A 16103-nucleotide genomic window follows, 5' to 3' on the forward strand; every position below is an offset into this window, starting at 1 on the left:
GATTTTGAAAGCTGTAAGTGTTATTTGTCCAAATCCCAAAAATATTAGACCTGACTCACTTAAACTCAGAAATATAATTTTTTTAGTGGAGGGCTGCATGTGTCCAAAAATTTCGAAAATGTTAAATAATTCAAAAATGGTGGACTTTACGCATACTATGCCTTATATAAATTTATATTGAAATTTCGCGTAGATTCTAAAAAATTAATAAAAAACAATAGCATTCCGTTTAAAATAACGAAGTTTGGGTCCACTTTTGATATAACCAGTTTCGGGAAACTGAAATTATTTTAGTATTTCGGAAAACCCATGCAAGTAAATTTAATCCCAGTATTTTCCTATATATAGGGAGGGTGAAGGACCCTGTACACAGTTTCGAAATTTTACTCAGCAAGTATATTTAAAATGAAGACTAGTCATGGGAGATATCCCACCCCATCTTGCCAATCTGGGTATTTTACGTTCATCAACCCTGTAAGGATAATTTTTATAATTATATAAATCAAATTTTTTTTGGATGCAGCAATCACATTCAAAAAAATTAAACAATTTGTTGCAATCGCTTGTTAAACAAAACTACTTCCTAGTAAATTTTATCAAGGATATTAATATTAATATCTAAGTAGTATCATTGAATAATTTTGTTGCTTCCAAACCATTTTCTTTCGAACACATTCACTAATAAGCCCCTGCAGGAATTGAACTTCCGAAAAATGCTAATAAAATTTTACAGGTGACGTCGATATTTTTGAAATTTCCGCGACCTCGCAAGATCGGAAATCGCGGTCATTTCGTGCGCAGGTAAGTAGGAGCAGAAATATCCGCCATTTTGCTGGATCATTGAATTAGTGGTTGATAAAATATTACAAGATTAAAACTTTTTCTGTGGTTTGTTTTTTTGAGTTAAAATTAAAAAGGAATACTTTCAAAAAAATGTAAGTAGTTATTAAATAATCCAATGTTTCGTCAATGGATGATTAATTTTTTATTTTTAGACTCTCCCTTCCAAAAAGATGGAACCTTTTTAAAATAGCAACAATTATGCCAACAGAGGCTCCAGCAAAAATTTGTGCCATTAATAATAATCGAGTCAATAGATGGTGCAGCAAGCACAACCAGTTTTCTAAATGGTATGATGATGGTACCGTTTTAGGCCACTTCAGATGTTTTGGAAAAATCAAGGGCAGATCGTTCGACCATAAAGGTTCAGCGGCAGAAGATACAAGGTTCGAACGATCGCACACTAACGTCCGTCAAAGAATAATCATCACCTATTGTTTTTCACAAGGATTTTCATTTGAACAATCTCGGAAACAACAGTTTCGTCAAAATCAATGAGCGACGTCTTCAACTATGCCCGTGAAGTTTGTATGGCCAGTTTAGACCGAGTATATAAAGATGAAGGCCAAATTGGTGGGGATGGTTGCGTCGTTGATATGGACAAATGTAAAATCGAACGAAGAACATACAATAAAGGACGCATGGTCGAGGATCATTGGATATTAGGAATGATCGAGCGTGGCGGCGACGGCTACCGATTTGAAATTTGTCTTGATAACTCTAGAAGTGCCGAAGCATTGTTGGAGCTGATAAGGAAGCATGTCAAAATCGGGACTATCATTTATACTGACTGCTGGAAAGGATATTTGGCGCTAGAAAGTGACGGCTACCAGCACTTTACAGTCAACCAACAGACCCTGTTGGCCTACACCCAAAATATTGAATCCAGCTGGAGGCACATGTGGTGAAGAATATCGAGGGGGGGAATCAGAAGTAACTTGGATTTGCATCTTTGTGAATTTCTCTGGAGACGGCGAGTTCGGCGAAAAAATGTGGATCCATTCGTTGCAATCATTGTAGATATAAATTTTTTGTATCCTGGAAATAATGATCGACCTCCAATGGAAGAGGATGAGGAAAGTGACTAAATTTTTGTGAAATAAAATTGCTTTTCATTTATTTCTATTGTTTTTATTGCTCTTTCGGGATCGGGAAATACGTTGATGTTATCCATTCGGTCAGGTTAGGTTAGGTTAGGTCAGGTTAGGTTAGGTTAGGTTAGGTTAGGTCAGGTGCGTTTACTATCGTATTTATATATGTCGAATTTATAATTCACGTGCATGCGCATGATCCCAGGTATATTTTCTTAGGCCTTATTCGATTGTGACCCTATCATTTTTACCTTCCAATTCCTCTTTATTTAGTATATTGAAAAACAAAGTATTATTCTACATTGACGACAACTAATGATCGAATTCCAACCTTCCATTTAATGACATCAAATACGAATTGAAAATGAAAAAGAGAAATTGATATGCTTATAATTTGGCAACGACGCATTCTGGGTGTTCTCGGTTAGTCTTCTCGCGCAAATACTAAAAACCAGCCGTGCAAGATTTCAAAATAACGTGTGTGTTTGGCGCCTACACACATTGGTTATTAACCTTAAAAGTGGTCCGAACTTTTTATGGTAAACTAACTCAACAACGAACGTACGAAAAGTCGTGTTGAAGATTGAGTAATAGAAATACACAGAAAGGTAACCTTGACGATGAATTTAATGGTTCCCGGATAGGATATTTCTTTTTGCTGAGCAAGTCTTTTAAAAAGAAACCAGTATTGCCAATTTTAGTATGTTAAAATGGAAAATTTTATTAGTAGTACGTAATCAAAACTAGATATACACATTTCTGTAGCTAAAATTCGTAAATGCACGTGGAATTTTGAATTAAAAAATGTTTAGTTAAATATATAACAATTACAGATAACAAAGTTTATATCGTTATTTAATTATCCGCAGGTATTAAGTTCCACCACGTTTCATTTTTGTTTTTCAAGATTCTCTGTTTTTTTTTTAGATACGAGGACGGTTGACGGTTGATCGATACAAATGCTGTGACACATTTGTTTATTATCGAAAATATTTGCAAAAACTTACAGTTTTTCTAGGTAGTTACACATTTTCCCGTTTATCCAGAAGTTTTTTTATGCGGGTATCGAAGAATTGTCCGGTTATTCATACTATTTGCCTCGAATTGCTTCGTGCTTGAATAACTTTTGTCACGGTCTTGTAGACGAATTTTGCAGAAATCGTTGCACTAAAGGCTCGTTCTCACGTGACAACAATGTCGCTACTTTAGTGCCATGACACTAAAAGTCGCGACATTTTTAAACAAACTTTCGGTAACAATTTGAAGCCGTTGCATTAGTGTCGCGATATCAGATTCGTGTTGATATTTTTGTGACATTTTACATTAGTTCCGCGCAACATACCTCGTGAAAATAGCAGTGTCGCATTGTCGAGACCACGTGTGAAAGTGAGGTTAAAAATAATATTGGTTTACAAGGTAAACAATGGAAAAAGAAAATGTTTTCGATATCGTCCACTTTTTGGAGGAATATGAGAAACTGCCTTGTTTGTGGAACAAATATTCAAAAAGCTTCTACAGAAAGTTCTCGTATAAGGGTGTTACAAGCACCCAATTTATTTCTTCGCTGGATCCATCGCCTTTCCCACATTTTTTTTGCAATTTTCCTTTTTTTTGCATTTTCTCCACTTATTATTGAACTTAACACCCGTACAGCAGCCGCAATCACTTCATTCGACGCCATTTTTAATTTAATACAAAAATCGTGACATTAAATACATGAAAACAACCACTAAAATGTCATATTGTCATGACGTTATTATGTCGCATGAAAACGAGCCTTTAAGGCTTGTTTCACACTTACCCGACTGTCGTCTAAACGATGTCGTGTACACATACGAGAGACTACTCACTTGACTGGTTAAACGACACCCGACTGTCGAGCTATTGGTGAGGGAAAGCCAACACCTCTTCTTCAAACGCCTGTACAGGATCATTAATGCTAGTAGCTTATTTTGATCCATAACTCGACGCGAACCTGTGTCGAATGAAGGTCTGATGTCGGTTAAATGTGAAAAGATCCAACTTCCGTGTCGGCGTCGGGCAAGTGTGAAACAAGTCTTAGAGGCTCGTTCAGACGGTGACATTCGTGGCATCAAATGCTGAGACAGCGTTTGACATTCGACGTTATAACACTAGGTGTTCACACGTAACAACACTTGTGTTGCGAGACATACTATTATCAGAAATGGCGGAACTCGTAACTGCAGTAGCGGATGTATTAGAGGAACTAATTAATTTGAAGTAGAGGCAAAAATTGAAAAGGCGAGTGTGGGTAAAAAAGTGGATTAGACGTAGGAACACATTAGGTGCATCAGGAACAATGTTGAGGGAATTGGAGGTAATAGGAGACGAAACCTTATCCTAGGCGGTCCAGCCATAGTATTATGGAACGTGTTTTTGAATCGTTTCCGGATATTTTTAATGGCAATAGATCTTGAACCAGAAAAAGTTGGGTTAAAATCGTGAAGACGTGCTGTGCTTTACACAATTGGATTAGGAAAACAGCTGAGTCAAATTATGGATTAACACCTGATGTTGAAGATACAGAGAACGCTAAAATTGTTTTAGGAACATGGAGACCACAACTTCATTCTCAAGCGCTGATAAGTATGGCTCCAACGTGTCAAAAGCGTGCACAGTTAGCTGATTACTTTATGGACGAAGGCGAAGTATAACGGCAATACGGGATGGTGAATCTACAAGTCACCGGGGGCTGAAATTCCAGAAAAATTTGCTTTTTCTTTATCAGAACTCCTTTAACTTTACCATAACACAAAGTAAAATGAAACTACTTGAAACCAACAATGCAATGGAAACATTACATGAATACATTTAAATTACTCTAAACTAATGATTTTTTCTTACCAAATTTGTTTCAGACTCTGGTTCAAATTCAGAGCAAAATTATACCAGTGATCGATTAATCGATATATAACGAGTGGCCCAAAAGTCGCGCAACGCTAACACAAAATGCGCATGAGTTGGTTTAACCCTAATAGTACAAGGTTACACGTTTCTACCGAATATCTTACAGTTGTTCGTGTGTAAAGGAGCGGTGAGGGCATTTATAAATGTGTAACGAATGTGTAACCATGGCAACGGGATCGAGTTATCGGTTCACAATTGCGGAACGCGTGTTTTTAGTGACCTCGTACTACCGTTATCATGCCGATTATCAAAACATTTTCTCCGATTTTGCCGAAAAATTTCCTAACAGTCAAGTTCCGAGGCGTGAAACTGTGTATCGCTTGATAAAATGGTTCGAAAAAAATGGTACTGTGAATGATACGAAGCGTTCGGGGCGGCCACGCAGCGTGCGAACTGCAGAAAACCTACACATCGTCGCTGAGAGTTTTGTTGAAACACCGGCGCGATCAGTCCGTAAAGCTTACCAAGAATTGGAAATTTCTCGTTCCAGCTTGCAGCGAATAATGAAGGAAGTATGCATGTTTTACAGACCACGTCTTTTACAAGCATTAACAGAAGACGATCCGGACCGCAGACTTCAGTTTGCTGAGTGGTACGTAATTCGATGTGAAGCGTTCAAAGACTTCTTTAAAACCATTTTGTGGTCAGATGAAGCACAATTTAAATTAAATGGCCGAATCAACACAACACAAATGCGTATACTGGTCTACAGACAATCCGCATATCATCATCCAAGAAGAATTAAATGTTCCAGGTGTAACGGTATGGCTTGGTGTTTGCTCCTTCGGAAACATTGGCCCTTACTTTGTCGACACAACAGAGCAGGTGCTGCATACCTTGATTTGTTGATGGAACTGCGCGAAGAACTGAATAATAACCCGGATTTTTCTGGTCGTGTGTTAACTCTTCAACAAGATGGCGCGCCGGCCCATTACGCTGTAATTGTTCGCGAATTCCTAAATCAAAATTTTCCGGATTGGATTGGTAGACGAGGTCAAGTGGAATGGCCACCAAGATCTCCTGACCTGACTCCTTTAGATTTTGAGTGTGGGGAATTTTAAAGGATAGGGTGTTCAAAAATGCTTTACCAGATGTGGAGACCATGAAAAACATAATCACCATCGAAGTCGATACGCTGAATGCAGATAAACCTACACTTGCGCGCATCTGTAAAGCTGTTAAGAAGCGATGTCTGAAGTGCACAGAACAAGAAGGAGGTCATTTCGAGTTTTCAAGTGACTTTATTACAAAATAAAAGACTGAAATAGTTATTTGTACGCTTAGGCCGCCAAATACCTTTTTAACATACCGAAAGTACAGTTATCGCCGAGACCCCACTTGCGGCCGAGGCAAGATAATTTTGAGGTCGTTAAAAAGTTTCGCGGCTATGGCATACACACTATTTTTCGTACAATCGTTAAAATAATCAAATAATATAAAAATCAATGTAACGTTTAAAAAATTTATTTCCTGAATAATTATTCCAACATAATTCAAAATCAGAATCTTACTTCCGAATATCTTCTGTGGGTTCATTATTTGGTTTGTTTTTATTGGGAATCAAACCATAATGTCTTCTGTATGTTCCTAATGGTATACCCGCTTTTTATCTTGTTTTTTGTAGAAATCAAACCACAATCGTACTTTTGAAGCTTTATTTCCGATTTTCGAATAATCGAAAATTATTTTCGATTAATCGACTATATCCGATTTATCGATTATTTTCGATAATTCTTGATCATTTTCGATTAACCGATTATATTTTTTGTTAATTGCCCAGCCCTACTAGCAAATATACCATAAGTACTCAGGGCGGCTCTGCGATTTTTTGTATACATCCTAAATATAAATTTGTATCCTGTCGCATTTCGCACTGTCTGAAAAAGCTCTCACTCCGATTTTTTATAAGAGAGAAGAAGAAGGAGAGGCTGCAACGCCTGTGCATATCAACAAAATGAGTCAGCATCACAAATATAAATAATATTATAAACCGTTGGAGAGTTGAGAAACTCTCATAGTAATTGTTAGGTTTAAAAAATATATTTTTTCATTTAACTAATTATTTGTTAGCAAATATAACATTTAAAATTAATAAATAGTCAAATCGTGACGAGTCGATGTTCATAACAACTACATCAATATTTTAACTGTAATTAGAAATTCGTTTTTTTTTTCGCAGAACTGAATGTTTATCGGTTTTGTATATGTATATATAAATTACTTGATATTTATTTATATCAATTTCGTAAAATCGTGCTTTCGACTGATTGTTGTTCGTTATTTCAAACAATATCAAGCCATGTATACACTGCGACCCAAAGGCTCTATGGTATCCCCCTTTCTTGTTTACAGCTGTTTACAGTGATGTGATACGATGCTTTTATTTCATTTGAAAGGCCTTAGTCCATCCAATATATAAGCTGAACTAGATTCTACTCTGGGTGAGACTGCTCCTGAAAGTGCGCGAGCTTGCAGATGTAGTCAAAAAATTCGGTACATGAGAAAGCTGTGCGCAAGATGGGTGGCGCGTTTGCCCACAATGGAACAAAAATAGCGTCGTGAAGATGTTTCCATCGAGTGTTTGGCAAAAAACGATCAAAATAATAGATTGAAAAGGAAGAACCGGCTCCAAAGAGGGCAAAGACCGTTCCATCGCCAAACAAGGTCATGGTGTCGGTTTTTAGAGATGCGCGTGGGATAATTTTCATTGACTATCTTGAAAAAAGAAAAACTATCAACGCCGGGTCTTAAGGAAACTTTTTGCAGCAAGCAAGTAAAAACGGCCGTATTTGGCTAAGAAGGAAGACAATGAACTCACACATACGTTGTGATCGATAAAACAAACTTCCATGTGTCGCTATAAGGCAGAATCTTGGAATGCTCTTCCAAGTCCAAAGAAATATTCTCCGTAGACACCTGAAGTGTTTGTTTTTATTTGATAAGTTGTAGGCTAACCAACTAAATTTTTATATATTTCAAGTTTTTCCTTATGTAAGAACACGATCAATATCGATTTTTTGTTAATTTGTGCCCCTCTTCACTTCCTAAATTATGTCAAAAATCATCTTAATAACATTTTTCCGAATAGATGGACTGGTTGAGGAGATCCATTTGTATGGGTTCATTTTTTTGGGGATAATTTAAAAGCTTGGTATACACAAAATGGGATTGCGACGAGGAAGTTAAAACTCGAATAGCAATTGCAAAATCAACTTTTACAAAGTTTAATAAGTCCCTAATGCGCCGAGAAATCCCCCTAAGCCTTAGATTGAGAGTTATATTTGGTCAATCTTTTTGTATGGCGTGGAGTCGTGGTCCCTGAAAGTAAGATCCTTAAACAGAGTAGAAGCAATGAAAATGTGGCTGTTGTGCAGACTTCTACGGATCCCATTTGGAACACATCCTGCGAGGATCGAGATAATGAACTCATACTGACGGGAAGGATCGACGGAAGGAGAGGACGTAACTAATTTCCTGGCTACGGAATATAAGACTGGTGTGGCATTCGTCGTGCAGAAAAAGGGTGCCTTCAGGTAATAGATTAGAAGTTTCGGACAAAGCAACACCTACACGCTGCAAAGTATATGGTGCTTGAACACTGTGAAGCAGAATCTTGGTTGTTGTAGGCTAACCAACTGGATTTTTCTGGATTTCAATTTTTTCCTTATGTTCGACAATAAGCAGTTCAATTAGGGATGTTGGATTGTGTTCTAATACCTCCTGTAAGTATTTTAAATTAATAATAACAATTTATTTTCGATAGTATGTAGTACAAATCTTAATTTTTCATTAGTTCTTCAAGAAATGTTTTATGTAAATATTTTCAATAAATAAATACAATTTGTGATAATTTTTGTCAGATTGTCTCTTTATGGCGAACGGTTTCTTTGGCATGTACAACGACTTAAAAATCTAAATATCTCTTAAACCATAAATTTTATCGAGTTAAATAAAGAGTTCCTTTATTTTTTGCTATCTTTATATTGTACATACAGGTTGTAAAAATTGAAAAATGTTTGTTTATTCATTTTTTATCCCTAACCGTAGTAAGATACTATTTTTTTAATGGTAAAAATTTTCAATTTTTCAAAGTTAAGTTTTAATATTGTACACTTTATTGTAATAAATGATTTTGAGAATGTTTTTGTTCATAAAATTTTAATGATTACTTAATAAAAAAAGGTACAAACGATTATATATGAGAAAAGGTTGATTTTAAGACAAATTTTTATCATTTTTAATTGTAAAAACATGATAAATCACATTTTTGCATACATTTTTTTTTCAATTTGTTCGTTGTTTTGTGTAGATTATAAAAAGAAATATAACAACTTCATTTGATTATTTGGAAAAAAGATAAACGTAAATGAGTGAATTTAAAGCCCTGTAACCAATATAAGCTTTAATTTTTTGGTAATTATACACTTTCACGGTCACCTGGTTTTTTGGCTCTAGAAAATCGAAAAATGGATGGATTTTAATGATCTTGGTCTCAAAATGTTCCATTTTACGGCGGATTTATAAAAAAAATACGGAAATTAAAAAAAATAAATATTTTTTACAGTTTCATGACTTTAAATGCAAAAAAATGACTTCTTTCGAAATTGTTTCTGACGTCGTGGAATCAAGTTCGTATATTTTTTTTTCGCAATTTACATAAAAAAAATGAATATTTTGAAAAAAAAAGTTATTCTACTATTTAAGGTTTCAAACTATTAAAAACCGCAAATTCAGCCACTATCCCCATGTTTTTCATAAATTCGTCGTAAAATGGAACATTTTGAGACCAAGATCATTAAAATCCATCCATTTTTCGATTTTCTAGAGCCAAAAAACCAGGTGACCGTGAAAGTGTATAATTACCATTTTTTTTCTTCCCGTAATTTTTTTCGTTAATCCGCCGTAAAAAAGGAAGATTTCAAAAAAAAAATTCATTGAAATCGGATGATTTTTCGATTTATTAGAGCTAAAAAAACGAGGGGACCGCGAAATTATAAAATTACCCAATAAGTGACTTTAAGAATGTTTTTGTTCATACAATTTTAATGATTACTTAATAAGAAAGGTACAAACGATTATATGTGAGAAAAAATCAATTTTAAGAGAAATTTTTATCATTTCTAATTGTAAAAACATGATAAGTCAACATTTTTGCATAATTTTTTTTAATTTGTTCGTTTTTTGGTGTAGATTATGAAAAAAAATATAACAACTTCATTTGATTATTTGGAAGAAAGTTATCAACAATTATACGTGAATTAGTGCATTTCCAGAACATATAAAGCCCCGAAATCAATATAAATTTTCCTTTTTTTTATTCTCACAATTTTTTTCGAAAATCCGCAATAAAAAACGAAGATTTCAAAAAAAAATTCATCGAAATCGGATGATTTTTCGATTTATTAGAGCCAAAAAGGGGATCGCGAAAGTATAAAATTACTTTTTCTAATTACCTCGTATCTTTTTCAAAACGCGGACTTTCATGAAAATAAACATTTTGTTTTTACGTTCCATGGGAATAAACAAGGAGCGCGTAATAGCACTTATATCTACGCTTATGATGATTACAACCAATGATGTCGTCTTCGTAATAATCATCATTGTCATTATTGTCAAATGTTCGTAATTAGGATAAAGCGACTCATTCTTGTTCTATAAATAGAAAATAAGAATAAGTTTAACAAATCATAGACGTATCGTCTTCTTATATAACCGTGGAGAGCAAAAAGTATGTAACGGATATAATAATACGAGGTATATTTGAAAGTTAACATTAATAATTTATCTAGTTCCCGATCTGTGGCGACGCTACGTATTCAAATAATTCGTATTGAAATGTAAAGTCGTTAAATCACTTGGCAACGTCGTCAATTTGGAACCGTAGCCACGACTGTCGGCTCGCTGTGCGGAGTCTGAAAACTGTTAGTAAAATGAACACGAGCAAGCAGCGTTTCACTCATTCAGTATCTAAACCCACAGTTTGTCTACTGAGAATACACGAAACTACTGGTCGCAACAAACAAATTCGCCGACTTGAATCTTTAACCACGGGTATTCCACCAGTCGCGGAAGTTCTGAAATTCTATACACCATTGGCTACGATGCAGAGTATTCGACTCCAAGTCATGAATTACCAACTTCAGCCATGGATATTCCACTCGTGGAATTTCCATCCATGGATTATGCCGAATCTCCGATTGCAACGTCAAACATATCCGATGATTTTTATAGTTTATCTTCTCAACTTATGGATTTTTGAGCACCCAATCTAGTACGAAGTTGCGCAAAACTTCCCACGCACGTTTTCGAAATCGATTGTATATTTTAGGTTATTTGGGCATTTATTGTGATTTAAATTTGTGATTTTGTAATGGCATCACAATCAGGATGCGTAAAAAAATATTTTTTCAAACAAAGTTTATAAGAAGAAACCAGACAGTAACGCAGACAAGTCAGCGTTGGACTGGTTTCTGATGTTTAGACGAGGCCATTGATTCGTGGATTTTTCTTCGGGTTTGCACACGTTTCAAGTTGAAAAATAATGAATTCGCGGCAGTTTGATGAAGAAGAAATGTTTGAAGAACATCTTTGTATTATCGTTGATTGCTTTCTATAAAGTTGTAGTGGAACTGGCAGCCAACGACGTCGACGGTCTCGTGTAAACTAGGCATTATATTATTGGATATAAAAAGAAGTTCAGAATATGTATTATTATTCATTAAAAAGACTATAAAAGAGGTAATCTATAGTGAAAAGTATAATTATAAAGAATTATTTTTGTAATATTCGGTTTTTTGTATTTAATTAATCGGCAACAAAGAAAGGAACAATTCAGACAACCCTCGTAATGAACAGAAAACGTGTTTTTTTAGTCAAATTTCGTTTTTTTTTCTTGGTGAGACTTCAAAAACGACTCTTTTGCTCAGAAAATAGAAAAATATCAAGTTTCAGATTCTGTTGAATTTCTGTAAAAAGGGCTTTTGATACAAAAAATAATAGGCGGTAAAATCATGAAAATCAGATCGGAAAACTACACATTTTATCAAAAAACTGATTTTTTGATCTCGCATCCTTTTGCGAATCCAGAAATTTTTAATGCTTGTATAAAAAAATTTAAATTTCGGAAGCCGATTTAGTTATCGATTTATTTTTGACATGAATCGATTGCGAGAGCGTGTGTCTAAATTATTGTATATATTGGATTTCTTCAATTCCATATTTGTGAAAAATATACAGGGTTAAAGTTGGAGTGAATATCCTTTTGAAAAATAATACTATATAATTTATATTATCTACAATTAAGATTTGGCAACGTTGTAATAAGGAAAAATCGGAAGAGGAACGTTGGTACTATAATAAAAAAAAACAACAGCTTTTCCGTAATCATACAAAGCAAGTTAAAAAATAAAACCCCTTTTCTGTGAAAATAGAAAAGAATTTCGTACCAGTTTCTATATAAAGGGGTTTATTGATACGAGGAGTAAAAAGTTATCAGATGCTCAGAAAAAATTTTTTTCGCATACTCTCCCTATAAAGGTGTATTTTCAACTAGTCAGAAAATCCAAAAATTCAAAAATAATGACATGCTTGCGTAAAAAAAATTTATATTTCCTAAACCATTTGAAATATCGATTTATTTTTGACATAAATTACTATATTACTTTAAATTAATCGCCTTGTATATTTTTAATTTGTATAATGTTCTATAATAATGCATAAGGTTTCGCTATGAACCTAGGTAGTATACGAGGTCTGGTTACTAAATAACGAGACTCGTTACGAGAAAAAGTTTTATTATAAAAATTATTCTACATTCGAATGTTCCCCTTCAATATATTCCTCCCCCTTCCCCCCACACACCTTTCCATTGATCCCATTGATCGAAGCAGTGCTGGAAGTCTTCTTTGGTGAATGTCTTTAGTAGCTCTGCCGCTTTTTGCTTTACCGCTTCCAACTACTCAAATCGGATCCCTTTCAAAGCAGAACTTTTTTTTAACCTTTCAAGGAAATCTGAGCAGAACTTTGCACAAACTTTTGTCACGTGTGATTCCTCTAACAGTTATTTTATCGGCGTTTACAGCCTCGGAATCATCCGGATGCTCATTCGACGATCTGCACGCACAATTTGGTTGCCTTTGGTTACTGTTTTCGGAATTGAAATAGTCACATAGTGACTTGGACCCTGGTCATCTTCAGTGCTATCTCTAAAGCGCTTACACCACTCAAAAACACGCGCACGAGGAAGAGAATTGTCTCCATAGGCCTCTTGCAACAATATGTAGTATCCAGTCGGAATCTTTTTCAATTTAACGAGTAATTTGAGATTGATACGTTTCAAACCGTTACTGTACAAATACTATAATAGTGACGGAAACGTGTTTTGGGACGTGCATAGACAAAATATCTGGATACCCAACGCACTATCCCACCCGCCTAGGGCGCCCTCTATGCGCGCAGTCTCGTTATTTAATAGCCAGGCTTCGTAAACATTTTGTTACTTTTTGTTTCGATAAAAACTCACCTTAATTTTGAAGCGTACTCGCATTCTATTGTAGCACGGTCCCTTACGAATTGACCATATTTTTCCAAAAAGTCTATTCCTTTTAATGTATGAAGGGACAGATTGTCATATTGATCCTGAAAATAAATAAAAAACAAATTAAAACGTATCGTTACGAACAAGTTCGCAAAATCCCCTTAAGCCGGCCCTGATTCCGTTCGATGTTTGTATTATAAAAGTTTTTATTATGGCAGACGGTTTATTTACATTTTTTCTTTTGAATAATTTCTAGGAAAATATATGTATTCATTTGTTTTATTTCTTTATTTTCTAGAACCTTTAGAATTGATCTAGATAAATATTTTACTGCAGCAGTTTCGTTCAAGTTTTTACTAATTTACTGGCAGTAGATCTTGTTATGGGATTTCGGTTAGGATATAAATTATTAAAGAATATTCAAATTAAACGAATTTATTCAATTGTAGCCATCTAAATGTTATGGCATTTGGGTATAGGGAATATTAGATGAAAAATAATCAATAAAATATAAAATATATAGAGTGATCCATTTGAACTAATTTTCCGGAAAAAGGAAAGATGTGACAACAATGTAAATACCACCATAATAACGGTCGAATCACAAGATTTCTTGTACACAAAAATTTATAAAAATCGTACAAGCCGTTTCCGATATAATTGGGGCGTTCCATACATAAAACTCTGTAATTATTTAGAATTAGGGCTCCGGGCAAAAATCGTTCCAATAAATTTTTCACGTATTTGGGGTTATTTCTGAGGGTACAAATAGTAAATTTAAGGCGGGGGAGACATTACATGGTACAACTTACATATGAAAAATGAATGAAACCTAACCTAACCTAACCAAGATGGTAATTATTTAGAATTGGTTGGGTTAGGTTTCATTGATTTATCATATGTATGTTGTACCATGTAATATCTAAAATAATGGAAAAATATGTCTCCCCCGCCTTAAATTTACTATTTGTACCCTCAGAAACAACCCCAAATGCGTGAACAATTTATTGGAACGATTTTTACCTGGAGCCCTAATTCTAAATATTTACCTAATCCTCGCTCTGTATAGAGAATACAAATATGAAAATAATTGTTTCAAATTTGTATTTTATGTATTTTTTTCAAATTCAGTCTCGTAATTACTATCAAAATTTGTAAATACAATAAAACTAGTAGACATTTTTCGAATATTCTAAAACTTGAGATCTCCTAATATAAAAAAAATCATCGAAACTTATTTTTCAATATTCAACTAATCTCGAATTTTAGAATATTCGAAAAATGTAGTCTAGTTTGAGTGGAATCGTCACCTTTGTTAAGTACACAAAGGTGTCGTGACAACATTCTTTCAGAAAAAGTAAATAAAAACATCCATTCTTTGTACTGACTAATTTTTAAATTTTCAAACTGGTTTCTAAGATTATTTTTCTATAATAGATTTGTTCCATAAGACTGTAACTACTTGATGCGCAATATTAAAATTTCGTTTCGACGATATCAAGTAATGAACAAAATGATTTACGATTAAAAATGATAAAAATTTCTCTTAAAATTGACTTTTTCTCATATATAATCGTTTGTACCTTTTTTTATTAAGTAATCATTAAAATTTTATGAACAACAACATTCTCAAAATCATTTATTACAATAAAGTGTACAATATTAAAACTTAACTTTGAAAAATTGAAAATTTTTACCTTTAAAAACATAGTATCTTAGTAAGGTTGGGGATAAAATATGAATAAACAAACATTTTCCAATTTTTATATTCCAAAATGTTCGTTTTTTCGTGTAGATTAACAAAAAAAATACATTAACTGCGTTTGACGCTTTGTAAAAAAGTTATGAACGATTATATGCCAAAAAGTAATAATAACGCCGTAATAACGAAGATTTTTAAAAAAATTTTATCAAAATCGGATGATTTTTCGATATTCTAGAGCCAAAAAACGAGGGGAGCGCGAAAATACAAAATTTTTGTGTTTTCTTTGAAGGGCCTGGAACTATAGTCGCACATTGAACTTAAATCAAAATAATTTTTTTGATTTGCGTTCGAATAAACAAAATTTGATATATTTCTTAAAGCGGTTGATGAACTCGCAAAACCCCACCTACTCACATATAAAAATCCAACTTTCTCATCGTAAAATCCATGGGATTTGTATGTATACCTTAAAAATAAAATCCGAGAACGAAAATATTTTTGTAAACAAAAATTTTGGCGTCGAATCAAATTATTCTTCTGAATTCGTTATACGTTTCCTGGTTGTTATTTCGGTGTTTATAAAAATCGCTTCGACGACATTATTACATTATTTACGTGATTGTAGTGTGTGGAATAATAATTTGTTGAAAATGAGGTCTCGGGTGGCCTCCGTAAACGATTTAATTAAATCCTCGTTTATTATAAGCAAAACAATTTATACTACTAGCGCACTCGTCGCATTATTATAACTAAATAGAAACTTCCTAAACGGTCCTTGAATATTTACAGAGAAATAAACAAAACACGTGTTTACCATAAAATATACTACTCAAAACAAATAATAAAAATCAAAATTAGATCTATCTATGGAAACTTGCGTTATTGTTGAGTTTCACCGACAAGTTTTCAGACAAAAAAAAGGTTAGAATTATTTGCTTGATAGGGTTAACTATTAGATAATAAAATCAACGCCGACTGACGCCTGAATTCTGCTACCCGCGTA

At 34.0% G+C, this 16103-nt stretch overlaps 1 protein-coding gene across 6 annotated transcripts in view; it reads right to left on the reverse strand.

Moving 5' to 3' along the window:
• LOC130449803 (formin-binding protein 1-like) overlaps positions 1–16103 on the reverse strand; it is a 102537-nt gene that overhangs the window by 49678 nt on the left and 36756 nt on the right. For all 6 annotated transcript variants that reach the window (XM_056787816.1, XM_056787821.1, XM_056787819.1 and 3 more), the window contains exon 2: positions 13381–13496. In XM_056787816.1, the coding sequence (XP_056643794.1) occupies positions 13381–13496 (116 nt within the window). The remainder of the gene's footprint in view (positions 1–13380; positions 13497–16103) is intronic.

Source organism: Diorhabda sublineata, chromosome 10 (assembly GCF_026230105.1).
Source record: "Diorhabda sublineata isolate icDioSubl1.1 chromosome 10, icDioSubl1.1, whole genome shotgun sequence".
Lineage (NCBI taxonomy): Eukaryota > Metazoa > Arthropoda > Insecta > Coleoptera > Chrysomelidae > Diorhabda > Diorhabda sublineata.